Below are 22,590 nucleotides of genomic sequence, written 5' to 3'. Positions count from 1 at the left end.
CAGAGCTGACGGTTTTGTTTCTGTTTTTCTTTACAGATTCCCTGGAAGCTGCCAAAGCCAGCAAACTGGTGAGTGCTGAGCCCGTAACGCGGCAGGCTGCCGAAACACATTCACTTTGCGGCACGTGATCAGTGGGAGAGGCAGGCTCACACATACCCCTCCGGGGTTTTTCCTTCCGTTAACTTTTATCACCTCTCTGAGAGCTCCATTTCTCAGCCCTGCAGGAGGGGTGCGTGGAGATGCGCACACAGATCCACACGGGCAGTTTCCCAGCCTGTCTCTTGTCAGCCCTTTCCAATTCCCTGCTCAGCAGTACGAGTGCCAGGGATAAGTGCATTTCTTCTGAAAGCCGTGGGAAACGAGGCTCTGTAAGAAGCAATTTTTCAGCTAACGATGAGAAACCAGTAAGTTACAGAGGAATACGCTCCCCGCACAGTTGTGGGTGTTACACCCTTAGATCTAAGCTCAGTCAGTATTGCAGCACGCACGTCCTGCACGCTTCTTGGCTGTGCTCCTTAAAAAAAACACACCAAAACACACCAGAAAAGCAGCCGTGCGGCCTGCAGGCTGTGCGCCCCTCAGGATATGGGAGGTCAGCATCTGAGGCTTGTGTAGGGCGCACAGAGGAGCCGCGCCTTTACCTCTGAGCAGCCGGGGGTCTCGATGGCTCTGGGCACTGGGTACGTGCACCCAGACGTGTGACGCGTGTTCCATAAGGAGCAGAAATTGGAGCAGGTACCTGTTACAAATGCTTCCGACCCCCAGACAAGCTCAGCCAGCTATTTAAGTGTGAAAGCACGAAAATGGCCACGCGTGCGTGCAGGTACTGGGAAACCTGGGGGGTGCTGGGTGCCCGTATTTAAGGGATTTGGGGGATTTTGCAGGGTTGCCTTCTCTGCTGACCTTACCTGCTGCTGTGCGCTGGCCGACCGGTCCCTTCCACTGCAGGGCCCTGCGCTGGTGGCATCTTCTCCCCCTTGTGTTCTGTGCCTGTGATGACATCCCAGTCCCCTGGGTTAATTATAAGCTGCAATTAGTGCGAGGGTTGCTAGGTGAAACTGCGTGCTGTGAGGGTCAGACCAGACTATGGCTCCCCTAAATAAAGGCTGCGGGAGGGGGTTGTGGGGTGCTGGAAGGGAGCTTTTAAAATTGTTTCAGAACATTTGCAATAAGAGACAAAGAATATTCACGAAGGGGGGAAATGGAGCATTCATGAAATCAGGATGCTAGAATAGTAATTGTGCAAGTGCTCGGCCTAAAAAGGCTGCTGGAGAGGAGATGAAGTGGCAGGGGTTGCCCCCAGGTAAGAACCCCCCAGGTAAACACCTCGTGGTGCCCCCTGTTTGTAAGCACCCGATTTCTTTCTACGTAAGAGAAGTTGGTGCTGGCCACGTGGGAGGCAGGGCGCTGTAGGTGCAGCTCTGTGCTGTTCGGGGCTGCAGGTGCTGCTGTCCGGGGGGCAGTCGGTCGAGCTTTTGGTATGGACAAACGCTGGAGCTGGAAATAACGCCCTGCTGCCCTGTACAGGCTGCCCTGGCGCAGTGTCCAGAGGCCTGGGTGCTTTCCACCCTGAACGTGTACTTAAGACTGCTGAAGAGGCACACTTTCCGTGGTACCGTGTCATGTCCCTTGGCACCAGGAGATGCTCCAGGATCTCCCCCTTTCCCTGCCCTCGCAGCATTCCCAGAGGCAGCCCTTTGGCAGCAGCCCGGGGGAGGCTTTGGGCACTGCTGCAGCCTGGCTGCAGGCTGCCTGTCATAGAGGCGTGGGGGTTGGAAGAGACCCCAGAGATCATCTGGTCCAACCTTTAGCCTCACTGCCCAGTCCACCACTAAACCACGTCCCTGCGCACCACCTCTACCTGGTTTTTGAAGACCTCCAGGGGTGGGGACTCAGCCACTTCCCTGGGCAGCCCATCCCAATGCCTCGCAGCCCTCCCAGTGAAGAGATTACCGTAACACCCAGCCTAAACCTCCCCTGGCACAACCTGAGGCCGTTTCCCCTCGTCTTTCCACTTGGTACCTGGGAGAAGAGCCCGACCCCCACCTCACTGCAGCCTTACTTAAGGTAGTGGGAGAGGGCGCTGGGGTCTCCCCTGAGCCTCCTTTGCTCCAAGCTGAACAACCCCAGCTCCCCCAGCTGCTCCTCCCGGGACCTGTGCTCCCACCCTTCACTGGCTTCGTTGCCTTGCTTTGGATGCGCTCCTGCAGCGTGAGGTCCTTCTTGCACCCAAAGCCGGGTGCCAATCCCACGGGCACAGGAGTGCTTCGCGTTTCACTGCCCCTTCCTGGCGCAGGTGGGTTCTCACCTCTCGTTCCCGTCCCCAGCTCCGCTCCTGAGGGCAGGCAGCAGGATGCGTGCACCTTCTGTCCCCGTCCTGTCCCCCTGTCCCCCTGCTGAGCTCGGCAACGTGCTGGTTGCTCAGATGGCCTTGGCGGTGCCTTGAGCAGCGCTTTGGTGTCCAGGCCCTGGTGTTAGATGCCAAGGTGAGTCTGTGAGCAGCGTCTGGAGGAAAAAAAGCAGGGCTGGGAGGGCTGTGCTGGGCTGCGAGCTGGCACAAAGGGTGCCCAGCAGCTGAGGCTGGCCCCTGCTGCAGGACAGACCCCACAGTGCCACAGACACAGAAACAATTTGAAAAGATGAATTCTAGCATTTGGGAGGAGGTGCAGAGATGCACCGAGTTCGAACCCAGTTCGCCTGCTCTTGTGGCACTGCTTTGGAGCTCACCTCGCTATGGCAAAGCACCGCTGCGCAGCGGGGCACGTCCACGGGCAGCCCTGCGGGGGGTTCGGGGGCTCTGCCGGCAGGGCTCAGCTCGGCTGGGTGCCTGCGGGAGGGCGATGCTGGGCACCCCGCTGCGCTCCCACCATGGCGCTCCCACGGCCGCCCCCGTGCCCCTCTCCCACTTCGCTCCGGCACGTCGCACATCAAAAGCCCGGTGGCATCCAAAAGCCCGGTGGCATCAGACCCTGGTGGCATCAAAAGCCCGGCGCTCGCAGCGCTGCCCGAGCAGCAGTTCCAGCCGCGCTGTGTGGCTGCGGTGCTCTGGGTTACGGACGGAGCACACGGAGGGGGCCCCGACCTGTGGGGACAGGGGGCAGCTGGAGCAGCCCCCCAGCACACCGCCGAAGAAGCACGGCTCCGGGCAGCGCGCCGCATGGGCTCTGCTGCCAGGGAAGGTGTCCCTGGGGCAGCAACCGAGGGGGGCTTTGCCTCGCCGCGATCAAGTTGTACTTGAAAGCAAAGCGCTGCGGTACTGTACAGTAAGCGTGTCCCGAGGCGTAGTTGTGGGTTTAGTTCCCCTTCAGTAGCTGCAAGTGCACCCACAAAAAACGAGGAGAAAGCGGCCGGGCACAGCATCGCCTTCCCTCTGCAGGGACTGATCCAGGTTGTGCCAGAGCAGGAGGAGAACATGGCAGGAGCTGGGTTTGGGGTGGGCTTTTCCTCGGGGATTCCAGGTTCCAGGTGGCTGAGCATGTCCCTTAACTCCTCCTAAGTGCTGATGGCTGCCATCAAGTGAGCCTGTTTTCCTTCCTTTGTGTCCTGGCACTTAAAAAGGCTTTGAGCTGGAGGGATTTGGAGGCTGGCTCAGTGACAGCGGAGTGAAGCTAGTAAAGCAGGTGGCTGAAAACGAGCCCCGGTGCCTACTCCCCTGTTAAGCCACCTCACGTTTGTGTAAGTGTGTCTGAGTGCATTTTGCCTCCTTTCCGATGGTACGTCAAAAAGGCAGCCTGGTGAGTTCACTGAGAAATGTGCTCTCGTGAACAGCTAGCCCTTAAGCTCGTGATATCTGAGCAGAGAGCAAACCGTTCGGATGGCCGCTGTGTGAGCTCTAACTTTCTAACCTTTTGTTTCCTCTTCATGCAGCGCGGAGCGAAACCTAAAAAGGTGGTGCGTTTTTTGCCAACTAGCCTGCATGTCGCAGTCTCCTGGCCGCATGAAACGCCCTCTGGTGCATCCCAGTCCATCGTCACCCATTGCTGTGCCCCCCATCGTGCACTTGCATGTTTGCTCATTGCATGCGCTCCCCCCTGCAGCCCCCAGCTCACCCAGAGGCTACGAGGTGAATGCAGAGCACGCGGCTGCCTCGGAGCTAGGCCGCTGCTGGGTGGGAAGAGTTCATGGTACCATGTCCCTGCCCCGGCACCGCCCCGGGGAGGCCCAGGGGCTGGAAGACAACACTGGGCTTGAAGTACAGTTGGGAGAATTTTATGCTAACGAGTTAACTGCAGCCGGGCCTTCAGGGCAGCGCGTGGCGCCAGTTACCTGTGGGCTGTGCCCAGCACCGCTCCCGACGCGTCTGCGCAGGTTTTACATCGAGTGCCTGTAAGTCTCGGACAATGAGGTGAACGCGTTGCTGCTCCCACGTGAACGGCGGCTGACGCTTGGCTTTGGCTTCCCGCTGCCTTCTCTTTCCTCTAACGGGCTTTTTACCGTGGGGTGTGCTCCCCGGCGTGCGGGGGCTGTCAGTACCAGCTGCGCGCCAAGCGCCCTGTGCTGTGGGAAGCAGGAGCTGTGCTCCCCGGCGCTCACTGCCTTCAGTGGAAACACCTCAAACATGACAGGTGAATTTGGGTGACCCGGTGAGTTATCACAGGGCCGCCGCCTGCCCCTTCAGGGATCAGTATGTAGCAGGTTTCTGAGCAGGGTAGCGCTGCGCTCCTGGGCAGGGCTGACGTGCAGCAAGGAGCTGTTGGAGTGCAGGAACAAACCACGGGGCTCTGGGAGAGGAACCGCGCCGCTCTGACATACGCTGTGGGGGCCGGCAGGCACGTCGCCGTTTTGCTTAGCTGTGGCGTTTTGCTTAGCCTTCCCCTTGGGGTGCGGCTGCCAGGTAAGAACACCCACGGCCCAGAGCAAAAAGCCTTTGGCAGCCCTCGTTGGCAAATAACTACGGCTACCTAGGCCTTGGCAGAGTGACCGCTTCCCGCGGGCTCCTTGGGGAATATTTTCTTTTGCCAAGGAAATCTTGCTGAGGGAAAGCAGCGCTGGCTGCGCAGGGACCTGAATCACAGCGTGCTGAGGGGACAGTGGAACCGTACCTGCCTAGTCCTCCGCGCGCAGGATGCCCGTCAGCAGTCTCTGCCGTGCACCCTTAGTTCCCAGCCGCTTCCATTCGGATTCGGGGTGCAGAGGTGATCCGAACAACAGCGCTGCTGCTCCGGAAGGTCCGTGGATGAGGGGCAGTGCAGAGGCACAGGGAGGAGCCGCAGAGGGGTGGCTGGGAGGGACGGCTGCCGGGTGGCCTCCCTCTCCGACCCCTTCCGCAGCCTCTGGCCAAAGCCTCTGCTCGTGTCCGGGGCTGAGCAGGCGTGCACGCACCCCTCCTGCTCGTCCGGTCCCGCTGCCTCTTAGCCCTGCTGGTTTGCACGCAGCTGTACTCGTAGCCAGCTCTCCCCGTGCCTCTGTTGGTGGGAAGGCCTCGTTTGGAATGCTTTGTTTCTTTATTTTCCAGCCCCCCTTTCACTGGGTTTTTGGGGCAGTCGGGCTGCCTGTGGGTTGTGTCCGCACGCTGCCATCTGCTCAGAGCTCTGGCTGTGAGTTGCTTTTAGAGGTGGCTGTGTGCTAACAGCTGTGCGGAGAGCTCTTCCTGACTAGCGCTGCGTGGAGGTGGGCTCAGACCACGTCGCAGCCTTCTGCGGAGGGACAGGCCCACGCCATGCTTTTTCCGTTGTCACCTGAGAATTTTTCAGGCAAAAGCCTTTAAAAAAGCCTTTAATAAACTTGTCAGCTCTCCACCCCCTTCCTCGGCAGCTCTTGACGTTGCCCAGCTGTGTGAGAGCTGTGGTCCAGTTGGTACGATCACAAAATAACTAACGTTAGCAGGTAAATCCTTATTCATGAGGTTCAGGTAGCTCTTTGCATGGTAAATATAGATTTAATCGTATTAAAAGCTGCTGCTTGCTGCTTCATTCTGCCAGATGGTCCTTATCCTCCGAGCTACTGTCCCCCTCTCTGGCTGTTCCCTTTGCCTTGGTTTTGCTGCTCTTTCCGTGTCGGTCCGGGGGATTCTTGTCCCTGGGGTGCTGCGAGGGCGCCGGGGAGCTCCCCCCTCGCATGGGCAGCAGGCACGCATCCCTTGCTCAAGCTGCTGGGGCTGGTCCGGGCGTCCCCTCCGCATCCCCGGCAGGGATTGCCAGCCCCAGCCGGGGCTGCTTTGCCAAACCCGCCGCTGTGCTGGGCGGGAGGAGTCCCCCCGGTGCCTGCTTTGGAAGCAGTAGGAGCGTTCCTCTCCTGGTTCTCAGAATGAAGTGAGTTTGGTGCTACCCAAGCTGGCGTCTCCCTGGGCGTGCGGTCAGGCCAGCAGCGTTGTTCCCCTCTTGCCGAAATGCCAGGCGGCGTTGCTGGGTCCTGCGGCGTGCTGGAGCTGGGGTGCTCTTGCCCGGGGCACTGGTGCGATGAGGGCGTTTAGGGCCGCACGGAAGGGCTGGGCAGATTCTCTCCCTGAAGATAAATCTCAAGGAATACGAAGTGCACATGAAACGTGTTTTACTCGGGGGTGCACGAGCTGATGGTGTCTGGGAGCACAGCTGGGCGCTGCCCGCCCTGCGTGTCCTTCCCTTGCTCTGCCCTTTGCTCCTGCGGCCGCTCTCCTGGGGAAAGCCCCGGGGGGTTCCAGCACAGCCCGGGGTCCTGCCCTGCAGCTGCCCTGGGCTTGGGAGCAGCAATCTGGAGGCCCCTTTGGCTGCTTGGCGTTAACGCAGCTGCTGATGGGGTGCCCCAAGGACGCTGCCGTGCTCCTTCGTTCATGGCTTTACGCCACGGGCTCTGCCGTGCTCGTGAGGATGGTGGAGTAAGGTGTCTGAACACAACACGCTTCTGCCTTCTCTGCTGGCTGAGGCCTGGCCGTCGTACGTCCTCCCTGGCCACGTGCAGTCCGTCTGCTTTCTGCAGCCTGGCCCCATCACGGCCAGCGCCGCGGTGCCAGCTGCGTGGTGGTGGCTGAGCTGTGTCCCCGCTGGCAGCAGGACAAGCCTCCCGCGCCTTCTGTGCTCAACGGGCAGCAGCTCGCGGGTGAAACGCTCCAACAAGGGGTGCAGGGGTCTGGGCCCTGCAGAGCACCGGGCACGGAGCGGGGAGCAAGTTCTCGGTGATGGCAGAGGGCCGGTCCCGCGGGCAGGCTGCCGGTGGTGACTGCTGCAGGTGTGGCTGAAGCGAGCCCTCCTCTGGAGTGGGAGCGCGCTCGGTGCTGTGCCCCGTACGCCCAGCCTGGTGCTGATGATAACTGCTTTCCGTCGTGCTGCCCAGCCGCAGCTCGCCCATCCTGTACCGGCGTGGTGCCTGCTTTTGGACAGGCGTTGTTCCCAGGCCGCTAGCGCTCCTGTTCCCTTCATCATTCCAGGTGGCGTTTGGCGTGCTGGAGCTGGATTTTAAGAGTTTTGTTTTGAGCTGATGACACAGATCCGCAGTGAGCTTCATCTGCTCTGCTGTGCGCTTGCTCTCGTTCTGCTGCCCCCTGTGCTCCTGCGTCAGGCCCTGGGCCCCCGGTGCTCGCCGTCGCGTCTCCGCTGGGGCAGCAGATGGTCGCTGCCAGCCTGGAGAGGGCACGGGGCGCTCCGCTTCCAGATGGCTTCTTTTTAAAGAAGAGGGGCCGGCCCAAGCCCTGTTAATCCTTTAAAGGAAAGAGTAATCCGATTACCTCATAAAGCGTGCCTCACATCTGAGCTGCTGAAAACGTGTCCTACAAAAGGGCCTCGGTGGAACCGCCAGCACCGCTCCTGCCCGGAGGGCTGACGGCAGCAGCAGCGCCTCAGGGGTCGCTCGCGGGGGCGCGCGGCGAGGCCCGTGGGGCTGCAGGGTCGGGTGTTCTGCTGTTGGCGCAGGAAGGGCAGGCGCAGAGCTGAGCAGCATCTGGTGCCACAAGCTGCTCACACCGCGGAGAGGAGCTGAAGCTAGCACGAGCTGGTCTGGCTCCAGAACCGAGATAAGGTTCGGCAAGCTGGGGTGCTGCGAGGAGCTCCCTGCCAATCTGCACGGCTCTCGTATAAATAACTCCTCGTGGATATTGCTGAGTGGTTTCTAAAGGGCAGCTCTAAGGCATCCGGCACCGGCCTTCTCGGTCGTGAAGTTGCATTTTCTTATCTCCTCCTCCTGCGTCCGAGGGCGGCTGTGGAAGGTGTGGCCAGCTCCGTGCTGGATGGAGGAGAGATGTGGATGGTCTGGGATTTGCGTTGGGAGAGGGGTTGGTTCACTGGAGCAGCCCCTGCCTTCCCCTGCTCGCTGTGATATCCTTAATTCTCCGGACGGATCGTTAAATCTGCGTAAGCTTTCCTGTGACTCCGTTAGCAACATATATGGCACTTGGTTCGCCAAGGGGCTTACAGCCACGAATGAAGGATGCTTTTGTCTGGGAACACTTAGTGTGTGCGCGGGCCTTCTGCCTGAAGGAAGCAGTTGGCTGAGACTGCGAAATGGAGGAGCCTCTGTCCTCTGGTCCCCCGGGGCACCCGGCGAGGGGCTGCCCCGGAGCAGCTGCCTCATGCCTCCCCTAACTTAAAAGCCATCTCTCTATGAAATCAACTCCTGATCCAAAGCAAATTTTACTGTGACACGCTCAAGTTAATGAAACCCTGTGGTTCGTCAGGAACACTTGGTGCTTTGAGTGCCATTTGGAAAGCCTCGAGCTGCTGCCTGCACCCGGCGGGAGCGCCGCGGGGCAGAGGGGCTGTGCGCTGCGCAGAGGCACTGACCTGTCTGATTTGGCAGCTCACAGAATGGTCTGGGCCAGAAGGGACCTTTAAAGAGAATCAGTTCAGCCCTTTGTGGACTAATGGGCTGACGCTGCTGACCCGGAATGAGCTCGTTTTTGGTTGGCCCTGAAGAGTCGTCGTCAGAACTGAAGAGGAGGGGAGGTGGCTGGTGACAGGGCAGGCGCGCCAGCCTTGTGCCAGGGATGTGACTTGGCCTCCGGGTTCTTCGTTACTGGGAAGCTCGGCAGAGTGTGGACATGGTCAGGAGGCTGATGCAGGTCCTCAAGCAGTCTCTGGGGAGCAGGATCAGACCTGGTGATGAGCAGCTCCTTGCACAAGGCAGTCACAGCAGCCCTCACCCCGCACAACGGTTTGCCAGGCGCAGGCACGGTCACCGGCAGCGGGTCTGGCAGCTGCAAGCCGGGAACGGAGCTGGGAGCAAAAACCCAAGTGCAGGCCAGGAAGGAGGGTGACCACGGCCATGCAAGAGCAGAGGGCTTGAGACCGATGCGCTCCACTTCAGTGCCACAAATCCCTGAGTGTCGCTGCCTTGGACGCTCAGTAATCCATCGTAGGAAAAACCCAGGAGGTGGAAAGGCACCGCTGGGGCTGAGTGGGCTGCGGCTGGGCTGGCACTAAAAGAGGGTGCCGAGGCACGAGGTGAAGGGGTGACCGTGCTTCCTAAGGCCCCGTCCTTACAGATCGAGCAGCTGCTGCCAGGCCACGGCTTCCTGGCACAGGCGTTCGTTTTTCTGGGGCGGGCTGCGGCCAAAGCCTCGCTGCTGGGCTCTGTGTTGGAGGGGCCGGCCTGGCTGGGCTCTCACCTCAGGCTGCGTCTGCAGGCAGGCGGCGGGGGGAGAGCCCCCCCAGCCCCTCGGGAGCAGGACGTGTGTGTGTGGAAAGCACGGCGCAACCTCAGCCCTGCGGGGGTGCCCGGCCAGTCCTGCAGCGGCCGTTCCCTTTGCGGGCACTCGCTGCAGGCAGCCCTTGTCCTGCGAACAGCAGAAAATGGTTAATTGCTTGAAAAGACGTGATTTCAACCTAGGCTCATGTGAAAGGAATTAGGCTGACTCGGTACGTTAATGGTCCGGATAAATGTAAGTCTGCCTGCAGGGAGCTTTGTGGTCAGCAGCCGTGTCCTGCCTGCCCGTGCAGACGGGCAGATCCCACCGGGATGCGGCTCCCAGCCCCTCTCCTCCGGCGCCTGTGGGGGCTTCGGTCCCTCGGGCACGGCCGACCTCCCCCTGCCCCTGCCGGGCACTCTGTCTGTCACTAGGCGCAGGCACAGACTTCTCGGCTCTTGCTGCAGGCGTGCAGGAGGCTGCTGCCTGTGCCTGCAGAGACGGGGCATGAAGTGCTGTGGTCTCATCCTCCGTCACGGCGGTGGCATCAGCTCCTGAAGCTGCTTCTCTCGGTTAACGTGAAATCCGCTGTTTTGTCCCAGTGAGATCTTGTGCTTCCTGTGGGCTCTTCCTTGGGCCGAGCGTCCAGCCATCTCTCGGCTCATGGGAATGCTCTCGCCTGCTTTAACGGAGAGCCGTGGGATTGGAGGCGTTTTCTTGAGGACTATCACTTTCTTGGCCCGCCATGCACAGGAGGTACCAGAGGTACCAGAGGTCAGCGCTTCCACAGCTGGAGCAGCTCTGTGCCGCAGGGCCAGTCTTCCCTCGGTGTTTATCTTCTGCGGCTGTCTTAAGATTTTTTCCCCTACTTTAGGAATTCTCAACAGCTGAGGCAGCCACGCGTAGGCCGGGGCTCCTTCGGACGCAGTCCTGCCTCATCCTCAGCACTGCTTGGAGACCCCGACTGCCGAGGACGGAGCCCAGCGCCGAGCCTGGGATCCTCCCCGGTGCAGGAGAGGCGCTGCCTGGGGGGGAAATGCCAAGGAGGGCGCTTCCAGGCTGGCCAGATGCCCCCAAATTGTTGACGGTTATCTTACCAGGGAGTTGCAGCTCAGCTGCCCGGGGGCTGGTGAAAGCCCACCTGTGCCAGGGGGAGATGAAGCAAGGGGGAAGGAGAAGTAACTCGCAGACGAACCGCAGCGTGCAAGTGCTTGTCCCTGAGCTGCCAGGGTAGCTGCCCACTCCCTCAGGAGGCTCCGCAGCAGCCGAGACGGAAGGGCCCTCACCCTGCCCGGCTCCTCCCGGCACGCGGGCTGACATCCCGGTGTGCTCAGCAGCAAGCTCGAGGACCCAGGGCTGCTCTGGCAGAAGGACACAACGACCACGTGTGTTCCAGATCTGGGCTGTACAGGGTGGGCAGCTCCAGGCACCAGGCGCTGCAGAGGGTCTGACTTCCAGGCCCTAGGTCGGGAGCGGGCGCGCTCCAGAAGTCAGCAGTGATCGTCGCTGCTGGACGAGGAGGCGCTCGGAGCATCACGACAAGCCAGCAGGCCTTGTTTCCTGCGTTAATTACCTTTCTCGCTCTGCATGGGATATCTTTATGGGATATCCATGCTTGCTGTAACTCAACCCAGCGGCGTAATCCCGCGTCCTGCGGGAGGATCCCGCGAGCTGCAGCCGTGTTCTGCACCGAGGCCACGTGCTGCTCGGCTGGCCACTGAGGTGATGGTGAAGTCTCTGGGAGGATTTCTCTGGTTTCAAACCCAAACCAACCAGCAAAAAAAAACAACCGACCAACCAAAACCCAGGACGTGGAAGGCTTTAGAGGAGCTAAGGGCCGAGACCTGCACCCCCAGTGCCGGGAGAGCTGCTGCCCACCCCCAGCACGGAGGAGCTGGGTTTCTGCATGGTGGTCGTTAGCCTTGCACCTTGCGTTGTCCTTCCAGGCCTCGGGCAGCGTTGCCCTGTGAGGGAGAGGAGCAAAATGAGACGGAACTGGCCTCAGGGTGGCAGTGCCCATGCGGGGAGTTGTCCCCTTCTTGTGGCGGGTGAGCTGCAGCAGGGGCAGCCTGCGCCATCCGCGTCAGCCCCGGGGGCTCTGCGGGGATCCGAGGGTCCTGGAGCGCGGCTCGCCTCCGGCACTCGCCAGCCGTGGTGTCATGAAATCATCCAGACCTCCCTTATTGACCGGGGTGCAGAACCTGAACTGGGCGCTCCGAGGTACCCTGAGGACTGGGCTGAGGCGGATGGCAGAGCAGGGGGCAGAGCAGGGGGCAGAGCAGGGCACGATGCAGCTCTGGGCCGCGCCGTGCGCGATGCTGCAAGCAGCCTCGGAGCCTTACGGGGCGGCGCTGCCGGGCTGTTTTGGGCTGATAGGTGGTAGCTGCAAGGCTGCTTCGTGTGCCCGACGTTTCTGTAGACTTTCAGGCTACAGGTGTGTATTTGTGCAGCACAGCCGCAGCCCGCTCGCTGTGGCCCTGCAGGACCCCAGAAGGGTGTATGCCGGCAGGCGCTGCCGTGGAGCTGGGGCGTGCTGCTTGCTGATAAATCTTTAAGCTCTCAGCTAAAGCCCCGTGAGTTTTCAGCGTGCCATCAGCCAGGGGCACGCAGTTCCACGGGTGAGTCGGGCAGGGCGGGAGGTTCCCCACGGGTAAACGCTGCTGCGTGCTGGCCTCTCAAGTGAGAGCTGGGCGTCCACGAGGCGCGGCGTGCCTTTGAGCCCTGGATGGACACAGTGTGGCTTCCAGCCCTGCGTGGGCACGGCGTGGCTTTGAGCCCTGCGTGGGCACGGCGTGGCTTCGAGCCCCTGGGCAGGATGGGGCGAGCAGGGGGCTGCTGGGCAGGGGGCCGGGCACCGCTGGGTGCCTGCAGCCGGGGTCCGGTCCCGCGGGAGGAACCGGGGCTGAGGCCTGCAGTCAGTTCCGTGCACCGAGGGGGTCCCGAAGGGCCGGTTGAGCCGGCGGCACGTCTCCGTGCCCGCCCGTACCGCTGCGCTGCCCGGCCCCGGTAGAGGCCGCGGGTGCCCGGGATGCTGCCCCGAGCCCAGCGCCCCCTCCTCGGCACGGCGGGGCTGGGGGCTGGGGGCTGCGGGCTGGGCCCGCCGCCGGGAGGAGCCCGGAGCAGCGGGGACGGCCCCGCCCTGGCGGTGCCCGGTGCCCGGCGGGGGGGGGGCCTCGCCCGCGGCTCCCGGTCGGGGGCGGGGCCCGGTGGTGGCGGCGATGACGTCAGGGGGCGGGGCCGGGGCGGGGTGCGCGGCGCGGCCATTTGCAGGCACCGCCGGGCGGGCGCCGCCGGCAGCTGCGGTCCCGTCCCCATTCCCCATCCCCATCCCCGCTCCCTCTCTCGTCTCCTCTCCTCTCCTGTCCTTTCCGCTCCCTCTCCCGCTCCGCCTGCCCGTTCCGCAATGATGAGGCAGGCCCCGGCCGCACGGAAGGTACAGCCGCTGTCGTGCCTCCCCCCGCCCTCCCCCGGTACCGCTCGGCGTCGGGTCCGGGTTCGGGGCCCGCTGCGGGCGGGGGGGGCGCGGGGCGAGGCGGCGGCACCGGGATCACGGCCTTCCCCCCCCCCCCCCCTCCCGGTGTCCCCGGGCAGCCGCCGCCAGCCGCGAGCCGGTAACGGCCCGACCGGCCCCGCCGCACCGGGAGCTCGCTCCGGGGCCCTCTCCGGGACCGCGGGGCCGGCCCCCGGCAGCCGAGGGGCAAAGGCGGTGGCAGCGGGAGGGCCGTGCCACACCGGCCGGGCGCTGCGGTCGCACCGCGGTACAGCCGGGGTCCGGTGCTCCCCCGGCACCCCCAGCACAGCCCGGTCCCTCCCGGCAGCGGGTTACCATAAAGCCGCCGCCTGACCCCTCCACTTCCCGGTGCGGGGTCCCGCAGAGGCTCTGGGTGCCCCCGCGGCAGGGCTCAGCCCCGCTCAGCCAAGGCCCTCTCTGGCTTTGGAAGGTCTCGGGTTGGTTTGGTCTCGGTTTCCCTCTCGCTGCTACGTGAGTGCTGCAGGAAGGTGCACGAGGCGTTGCCGGTTGTTTAAACGTGCTGATTCCCGTGTGGAACGCCCCCAGCAGCACCGTGCGGTCGGACCCCTGGGAAAGCCGCCGGGATGGAGCTCGGCACGGGCGGTGACGGGGCAACGCCAACAGGTGGGCGCTGGCTGAGCTCTCCATGGAAGAGGCTCGGCTCCTCCATCACCGAGCAGTCCCCAGGAAGGGCAGTGCCTCTAGCAGACACCCCCGAGGAGCTGCATGCTGACCTCGGCTGCCCGCTGCCAGAAGCCTCCCGGGGACGACGTGGGAAATCTCCGCAGCAGGGCCTGCGGAGCGGGGAGAGCTCTGCTCCGCTGCGCCTGAACCCCGTGAGCCATGTCCAGCAGAAGGTCTTGGTGAGGGGGTACCAGCCCTGCCTGGTACGAGGTGATGACACAGGCGCGCTCGTCCGGAGCTGCGGCACGCTCAGGATGGTGCCAGCACTTGGTGCCCTTGGCTTTCTTTGGGCTGTGACTCTCACGCTCCGAGTGGAACCGACTGGGCAGCACCCCGGGAGCTGCCATCCGCAGGTTTGCATCACGCATGGGTGATGCCGGCTGCTGCCGTGGGCAGTTGGAGGTAGCCGGGAGTTTCGCCGGGCTGGATGCGGGGTTTGTCCACGAGCGAGTCTGCTTCGAGCCCCAGATGCTGCTCTTGCTCCTGAGCGTGGGGCTGCCCAGGGAGCAAAGGGTGTGGAATAGCATCATCGGGTGTTTATGCAGCAACATTACGCAGCAGAGTTCAGAACCACCAAATAAAATATTAATAGCTGCGATGGGCTGGTGCAGAGCGCCCTGGGATCCGGGAGGCCACCAAGCGCCCGCATGAAGCGACGACGTGGGGAGCCAGTTCTGGAGCCTGGCAGAAGCTCGAGGGCCTGAGCCCTGCTCCCGAGCAGGGTTCCTCGACGGTCCCGCGGTGGTGGGTGCTCTGTCGGAGTCGTGCTGCCTCCTTCCATCTCGGATGCGCTCTGCTGCAGGGGGAGCGGGAAGTGAGAGCTGGAACCTACCTGATGGTAATGGCTGGGAAGGAGGAGCCAGCATCCCAGCCCAGGCACCGCTCTGCAAGCTGCTTACAAGTGCTTCGGAGACCACAGATGGTGAATTGCTGCCTAAAAGCTAACCCCAGCTGCTCCCTGAGGAGGCGCGAGGGTCTTGCCTTTATTCCAAGCGGCCTTTGCGCTCAGCCCCAGGGGTCCCCAGCGCCTTCAGCCCCCTCCATGCGGGGAGTGCTTCTGCCTTCGCAGCGCTGGTTCGGAGGAGCGGGGCGTGCTGCGGACAGGCAGGTGGCGGGGACAGGCAACGCAGCGGGAGCCTGGTGCCCTCCCGAGCAGCAGACTTCTCCTCTGACCTCCCCTCAGCGAGGGGCGTTCGCCCGGCGCATCCCGGAGCTGATGCTTTGGCTCTCGATAGCAGCGTGGCATTGGGTGGTCAGGAGCCAAAACGATCTGTGTTACGTTAGACTGCTGGGAGAGGAGGCGTGAGCCCAGCACTGCTCTCTGTCGTCTAACGTGGCTGCCTTTGAGAGGCCATCACCAGGAGGCCTCTGCCGTTCTTCAGCATTTGAGGTGGGGAAGATGCTCTGCCTCTGCCCGCCGCATGGACCTGGAGCCGCCAGGCGAGGGCTGAGCGGTGCGGGCGGGATCAGCGGTCACTCGTGCGGCGTTCCTGCTGGCGCCGCAGGGCCCTGGGGGGGCTTTCAGGTCTCCGTGCAGATTTCTAGTGTCGCGCCACGTAACCTTCAGGTAGCAGGGCTTTGCACAGAAGTCCTGCTCTGGAAAAGCTTGTGCTACTGCTCCGAAGTCAGCGCGGTGTTTACCAGAGAGCTTTTGCTGGGTTTGTTGCGTTTTCCCAGGCAGTTTTGCAAACTGGAAGATGCTCTGGGAGATGCGCGTCTTCCCCTCCGTGCTGACCCGCGCCTGCGGTAGCGCAGCCTTCTAGAAAACACTGGCAGCGAGCAGGGTAGGGGTTAGCCTAAGCAATGCAATTGTCCATCAGCTATTTAGGAGCAGCAGTCTGTCCAGTTCTAATCTATGTACCCAAGGAAAAGTAGCTGCAGGATCTCTTGGCTGGCTTCCCCAGGCCCTCTGTGGAAGGCCGAGCGTCGCTCTGGAACGCCAGCAGAGCAGCGAGCCGTGCGGCCGGAGGGACGGCCGGGGGCAGCCGCGGTGCCCGGCTGGGCTGCAGCGCCCGAGCGTTTGCGGAGGGGCCGAGCGTGGTCGTGTCTGCAGCCTCGGGTCCTGGTGCCCGGCTGCGCTTCCTGCTGCTCTGTGCTCTGGGTTACTTCTCGCGCTGCGTTAGCTAACGGTGTAGGAGGTGAAGCAGCACGTGAGAAGCTTCAAACGCGCTCCAGTGCTGCCGAGCAGGCGTCGGAGCTGCTGCGGGGCGCGGGTGCCCGGTGTTGGTGGCTTCAGCGTCCCGGTGCGAGCGGGGCCGTCCGGCCGTGCCCTGCTGCAGCGGTCAGGGGCAGCGTTTGGTAGCGGGACAGTCCTGCCGACGTGTCACCACCCTGCAAGGCGTGCCGCGAGATCACCGCGCGGTGATGGCTGTTGTGCCACCGTGCTGTGCGCCAGCCCGCGGGGGCAGGGGGTCCTGCCTTGCGGCTTGCAGGTGCATTTGTTTCCAGAAATGAGGAGAAAATCTGGAAGTGTTTGAGAAGCTTCACGAGATGTTATGGCTGCAAGTCTTACGACTAAAGAGAGCAGAGCCGGGGGCTCTGGCATCTCTGTGGGCAGCTGGCGTGGTGATGCTCTAGGTCCTTCAGAAACAAAGGGTGGGTGGGAGGGAGGAATCTTTTTCTTCTATATCCCTGTTAATAAAAAACTCGATCTCACAGTTTCGTGACCTCTCTAGGAAAGACGCTGTGTTGAGCGAGATGCCCTTTTTGGCAGCAGAACGCCGGCGAGCCCTGAGCGGTGCTGCAGGAACGTGGCCGCGTTTCCAGGCTGACCCCAGGCAGCCCAGGTTTTGCCGTGAAGCCGAAGCTCTTTGTGGAAGCAAATGGAGCCTCTGCCCCGGGGCGCCTGCTGGAGTCCTGGGGCTGGCTCCTGCGTGGATCCGTGGGTTTCGGGCCGCAGGCAGCCCTGTGGCCCCGCACCGATGTTACAGGGGTGAAGCCGGGCGGGGGCACGGCGAATTCCGGGCGGTCTGGGCCAGGAAACCTGAGCGGGAGGCTGGGCTGCTGCCGGGCTCTGTCTCCTTGGGGGCTCTGCTTGCAGGGTTTCACCTGGAGCTGTGCCGGGAGCGGGGGTTAATGAGCACCAACACCTGATGCACACTAATTGCGGTGATGTCTTTTGTTTCCTTTACCTGTTCTCTGCTGCACCTGCTGCTGTGCTGCTGCGGTCTGTCTGTCTGCTCCTGTCTTTCCCTGTATGAATGTTTCTCCTCCTCTGCCTTCTGCTCCTGTTGCCCTCCAGACCACCGCCCGGCGGCCCAAGGTGAGAACCAGCAGCTGCGCTCCGGGGGCGTCGAGCACCCCCGGCTTTCTGAACACGAACTCGTTGAGCGCTGACCCCAGAGCGCGTTCGCTGTTGTCCTTTGTGCAGAACCCCAGGGAGCTCACAGGACTGCGCTCCTCTAGAGCGGGTGTGAATCACTGGGGACAGCCTTCTGGGGCCAACTGTGACAGAGAAACGTGGTGCTCTTAGCCAGAGCCCAGCTGACAGAGCGGAGCTTAAGGGCGGCGAGCTAATGCCCAGCCTGGCTGGCAGAGCCTGGTGGTGGCTGCCTGGTGCCCCCGTTCATGTCGTTACTTGCTGCTCACTGACTGTTGCTCGCTGGCTCGCGCGGGAGACTTTCCGGCAGCACCTTGAGTTTATCAGCGGGAGGAGAGAGGTAAGGGCCAGCTTCTAGGACTGCGCTGGTTCCAGCACAGAGACCTGCCCAGGAGCACAGCACCTGATAGATGAGAACAAGCAAGGGAGATAAAACCTCAAAGAACTCTTCAATAGCCAAGTTATGGTTTGTAAACGATGAGCAATTTTACCTCTTCTGCGCAGGGTGCTCTGCAGGGAGGGCTTCGTTTTCACTGGCATGAAGGACACAAAGCAGGGCAGCGGCTGATCCGCTGCGCCCCAGTGCAGCCGGGATCCCGGCTGTCCCTTGAGAAAAACACCCAATTAAGGGGCCTTTGGGCACTGTAGGACCAGCGCCCCGCCTGAGGTCGGCCCTCGTGGGTAACAAGAAGTGACAGCAGTATAAGAGCAGTCTGCAGGGTTAAAACCTGTAGGTTAAAATTTCCTCTGAAGCGTCTAGAAGTGTGGAACGCCACGCGCCGCAGGGCAGGGGTTCTGCTGCGCGCCTGTGCGACACATTTGCAGCGAGGCAGAGAAGTGAGCTCGAGGTAAGCAGCTTTGGCGTGCTGCTGGGGATTTCAGGCCAGCTTGCAGTCCCACCTGGCAGCTTGCCCTTCCCCACGCAAGTCCCAGAGAGCTCTCAGCTGGTCCCGTGCCACTGCCCCCCTCCAGTGATGTTGTGCTCCCTGCCGCCTGTGCTGGGGAGGAGCAGGGAGCAGATGTCCCAGGCGACCTTCTCCCCCTCCTGTGATCCTGCACCCACACCGGGCAGGAAGGTGCACGAAGCCATCCGTGCACGTGTGCTGAGATCCGAGCTGCTGCCCATGCTGACCAGCAGGCGCCCCGCAGCACCGAGGGCCCCCCTCGAGCGTCGCGCCCTGTTGTGGTCGGGCTCACAGCCGTGTCCCCAACAGATGGGGTCAGCAGGCAGGTCTCGTCCTGCGCCACTGGTTTCAGTGGGAAGCACCGGTGAGGGATGTGCAGTAACTGCTCGGGGCTCTAGGGGTGCCAGGGCACGCTGCCCTGGGGTCCTCCTGGCAGCAAGTGCCTCCCCGGGACCTTGCCGGGCCCCAGGCTGTCAGCGGGCTCTGCACTACTAAGCCGCACCAGGTGTGTCCCCGGGCCACGCTTCTCCCTGCCCGCAGAAGCTTAAAGCTCTGCGAAGCGTTTTCAATCCCCACAGCAGCAGGAACCGGAGCTTCCGTGTTCTGAGCGACACCTTCCTTGGGGATCCCGTGAGTGGCTTGGCACCACGCGGTCTGCTCCTGGGGCTGTGCTCAGGAGGGAAGGCTGAGCCCGCCCGTCCGTGGGGCGTTTATATGGTGTTAGGTGCCATGCAGACGAGTGCTTCAGCAGTGCAGCCCATGAGGGGCCGATCGGGTGAACCCCCACCCTGGGTCACGCAGCCAGCCTCGCTGCCGGCTTCCCAGCCTGCGGTTAGCAGCCCCGTAAGCGCTGGTGAAGCGGCTCTGCTGCTTCAGGTTCCTCTGGTTTCCCCTGGGCTCTGGGGAACCCTTTCTGCTCTTCCATTTTGTCCGCCTGTTGCCCTAGGATCCGTGCTGTGTGCCCGCAGCCCAGTTGCAAGCAGAGGATGCAGGTCTGGGAGCCTGCTGCAGCGTCCCCGTGCCCGAGCTGGGCGCACCGCGAGCCCCTTCCCGTGGCAGCCTCGTGCCTGCAGCCCTCTGCACGGGGAGAGCTGCACGGGGAGAGCTGCCCGGCCACTTGCTCCATGCGCTTTTGGGTTTGGCTGTCTCATCCTCCGCAGCTGGAACCCCAAAAGCCCTGGGCACACATCCCGCCTGCAGCCAGTGCTGGAGGACCCCCCTCAGTCCCTTTGCTGAGCGGTCTGCACGCTCGCCTGATGGGCGAAGGCAGTGCCTGCCGCTGGCTTAGCGTGAGGAACTCGGCGCTCAGTCTGACTGCAGAAGCAGGAGGGATGTGGTAGCACAAGGGAGTGGTTTGTAAGGCAGCCTCTTACTGTCCCTGTTACCACAGGAGGAGGAGAGGGACTGCTGTGTCCAACCCGTGGCAGGGCTTGTGTGCGCAGACAAAAATCCGTGGATTTGTTTGTTTTTTAGCTATGGTAGTGGTTTAATAAATTTTTACCTTCCCTTCAGCAACTGAGTATCCATGAATTTTGCTCAAGTCAGACTCTAGCACAAAACCCACAGAATTTATTGCTGGGAAGTCTCTGGAGTGCTGTTCATCCTCAGCACGCTGCAGGTCTCGGTAAAACCGGGTCATGGATGTGCTCAGCGTAGCCAGAGGCACTTTGCCGTCACCGTCCCGCTGTCACCGTGCTCTGCCGAGCCCCTTGTGCCATCTGGGCGAGCTGTGCCCGACCTCAGCCCCCTCCCAGGGCATCGCCCCTGCCTGGGTGTGCTCTGCCCGAGCTCCCGCTCCGTTCCTCTCCCAGCCAGTAAGTACCCGAGGAGCGCGAGAGCCTGAAGCACCTCTGAAGATTTATTCTGGGTTTCCTCTGTGCTGGAAATGTGGGTCTCAAGGACGGTGCTGGCAACGGACCAACACCGTGGTGCAAGGAAGGCAGGACTGAAGCGAGGCGTGAGGGGGGCAGGCCGGCCGCGGAAGGCCCCTGTCCCCCTCCCACGCTCCTCTGATGCTCCCCTCTGCCCGTGTTGTTTTGCAGCCCACCCGGACCCCCAGTTCCGCAGCATCCAGCGGCACGGCCGGGCCCTCGGGCTCGGCCTCCGCCTCTGGCGGGGAGATGAGCAGCAGCGAGCCCAGCACGCCCGCTCAGACGCCGCTGGTGGCCCCCGTCATCCCGTCTCCTTCCCTCACCTCCCCGGTGGCACCGATGGTTCCCTCGCCCACCAAGGTAAGGCGCGGCGCCGGCTGCGGTCGCTGTGGAGGAGAGGAGCAGAGCAAACACCTCGGCACTGGTAGGAGGGAAGGGGCCGGCGCGGGGCTCGGGTCCCATGGGACACGCGTGGCATCGGACCAACCGCAGGGAACGTGCCCAGGGGCTGAGGCTGCGACACGGCAGTGCTGGGGGTGTCCCCGATGGGTCTGCACGGGGCTGGGACGCGGCCCCGTCCTCCCGCCGGTGTCAGCAACGCGCAGCGGGCAGGCTGGCAGGAGCTGCGCCCTGGGTCACTGCTGCCTTCGGGTGCACAGACCCTGAGGGGAGCCGTCTCTCTCTGGCTGGGGTCTTTCTAATAACGATATCCGCGCAGGCATTCCATCTTTGTTCTTTAAAATAGTTTTCCATTACTTCCGTCCTGCTTTGTGTTAATTAGTTAAAATGAGAGCTCGTGAAAGATTTAGGGCACAGGGGTGAGGAATTAATAGCGTGAGAGGACAGAGAGCCTGCCCTGAGGCCGTGTGTCAAGGAAACGGCTGGAAGACACCGCGGGGTGGGAAGGAAGGAAGGGTACTGCCGTTCCCTGAGCTCTGCCTGGCCCGGAGGGTTGAGCTACCAGCTTTATGGAAAGTCTGCAAAAACTTTGTGGGGTAGCGCTGGTGACAGCGGCGTGTCCGGGGCTGAGAATCAGCAGAGAAGTCTGGTGTTCCTGCGCTGTTTGATGTGGGATTTTTTCAAAGCCCGTTCCTTAATGCCGCCCAGCTTTGTGACTCCAGGGCTCAGTCACGGGGCTGCTTTCCGCTGGGCTCCTGCCAGGAGAGGAGGGCCGCGTCCCCTTCTGCTGCCCTTGCTCACGGCTCCAGGTACCGCGTGCTGGCGTCAGCATTTACCGGCGGAGGGAGCTGACCTGGCCAGAAGAGACAAACACAAACACGGGATGAGGTTTCCCTGCTGTGGGGTGGAGGGGGCAGCGGTGGGGGGCCCGGGACCGTCCCTGGTGGCGGCGGCGCAGGCGGTGCCGCTTGCAGGCTGCAGCCGCAGGCGGGGGAAGTGGGACTGGGAAACCCAGGGCCCGGGCGGGGACCGGGAGCTTTACCCAGCGCTGTGCAGCTTCACCTACAAACTGAGAGGATGATGGGCCCTCAGCTGGGATCGGGGTGTGCTTTGAATGGTGCAGGCACTGAGCTTTCCTCAAAGGCGCGTGGTGGCAGGGGGGAGGTGGCAGCAGAGGAAACCCCGGTGGGTACCGGGGAAGGGTGCTCAGGGCGAGGGTGCTCAGGCACCAGGAGGGGTCTGGGGAGGCTACGGGACCCTGTCCGTGGGGACAGCCCCGATCAGCCTGGCCTCCATGGCACGGCCGTGGGCCTGACCGCAGAGCTCCGCTCGTCGCCTGCAGGACAGGCCCGGCTAACTGAGCCCTTTCTCTGTCCCCAGAGCTCCTCGGCAGCCTCCCGGGTGGGCCCCGAAGGCCAGGTGACCGCTGCCCCGCGGCTCTGGTGTGATGAGCGTGCATGTGGCAGCTGTGGCAGCTCAGTAACGGGCGGCCGAGCCTTGCCGAGCCCTAACTCGCCCTTCAGCAAAACCTCGCGTGTGGCTGAACGCCCTCACGGCGCTGCTTCAGGGACGTCTTCCCTCCCCGTAGGCAGCTCCCCAGTGGCAACCCGGCCGTCTGCGCTGGAAGCTCGGCGCTAACCCTGATGCGTTTTAGGGCAGTCGCTGCGCCTTCCCCAGAGAACGGGAGCCTTGTCCAGGGAGATGCCGCAGCCGGGTGGGATGCGGCCCCCGAGGGTCAGCGTTTGTGTCTTGTTGGAGACCTCGGGGCTGGGGCCCTTCCCCATGCACCACCTTTAGCGTCAGCCACTTGGCTGGTCACAAAGCGACGCTGCGGGCTCTGGCTGTGTCCCTGGGCAGCCCTTCCCGGCCCAGCGCTGGCCGGGATCAGGCAGCATCTCTGGCCCTGTCTCACTCCAGGCAAGGCCGGTTTTGTGATGGCCCAAACCCGCTGGGACAGGAGTGGATTCAGGCTGGGAGCTGTGGGACCCCTGTGGGACCGCTGGGGCTCGCAGCACAGGCAGCTTTTGGCCTCGATGCCTCCAGGCAGCAGCACTCCCAGCTTTAGGCTCGTGCCAGGCTCACTCCTGTAGCCCTTGGTGGCCGAGACCCCCTTTCTACAGAGGTCTGCCTCGGTCTGCAGGCTGGGTGCTGTGGCAGGGAGAGGGGAGCAGCTCCCACGGGGCACAACAGGCGTGTGGCGTGAGCACGGTTTGTGCTGTGCCCCACCGGTGTCTGCTCGCTTGGGTGACACGCTGGTAACTAAAAGCACGGGCTGCTGCCTGCAACGCTGCACGCCTCGTGGTGGGAGCTTTCTGAGAGACCTGCTCTTTGTGGAAACGTTTCCTGCGTGCCATAACCCTGCTGCGACC

At 62.8% G+C, this 22,590-nt stretch overlaps 1 protein-coding gene across 1 annotated transcript in view; it reads left to right on the top strand.

The window, feature by feature from the left end:
• The window catches only part of DCTN1 (dynactin subunit 1), a gene marked incomplete at its 3' end in the record, with an annotated part of 51,418 nt that overhangs the window by 12,578 nt on the left and 16,250 nt on the right, over positions 1-22,590 (top strand). The window contains exons 4-8 of the mRNA XM_035323947.1: positions 37-68; positions 3,868-3,888; positions 16,969-16,989; positions 19,994-20,182; positions 21,602-21,640. Coding sequence (XP_035179838.1) covers positions 37-68; positions 3,868-3,888; positions 16,969-16,989; positions 19,994-20,182; positions 21,602-21,640 — 302 coding nt within the window. The remainder of the gene's footprint in view (positions 1-36; positions 69-3,867; positions 3,889-16,968; positions 16,990-19,993; positions 20,183-21,601; positions 21,641-22,590) is intronic.

Source organism: Oxyura jamaicensis, chromosome 4 (genome assembly GCF_011077185.1).
Source record: "Oxyura jamaicensis isolate SHBP4307 breed ruddy duck chromosome 4, BPBGC_Ojam_1.0, whole genome shotgun sequence".
Taxonomy (NCBI): Eukaryota; Metazoa; Chordata; class Aves; order Anseriformes; family Anatidae; genus Oxyura; species Oxyura jamaicensis.
This window is presented reverse-complemented; position numbering and strand designations above follow the sequence as displayed.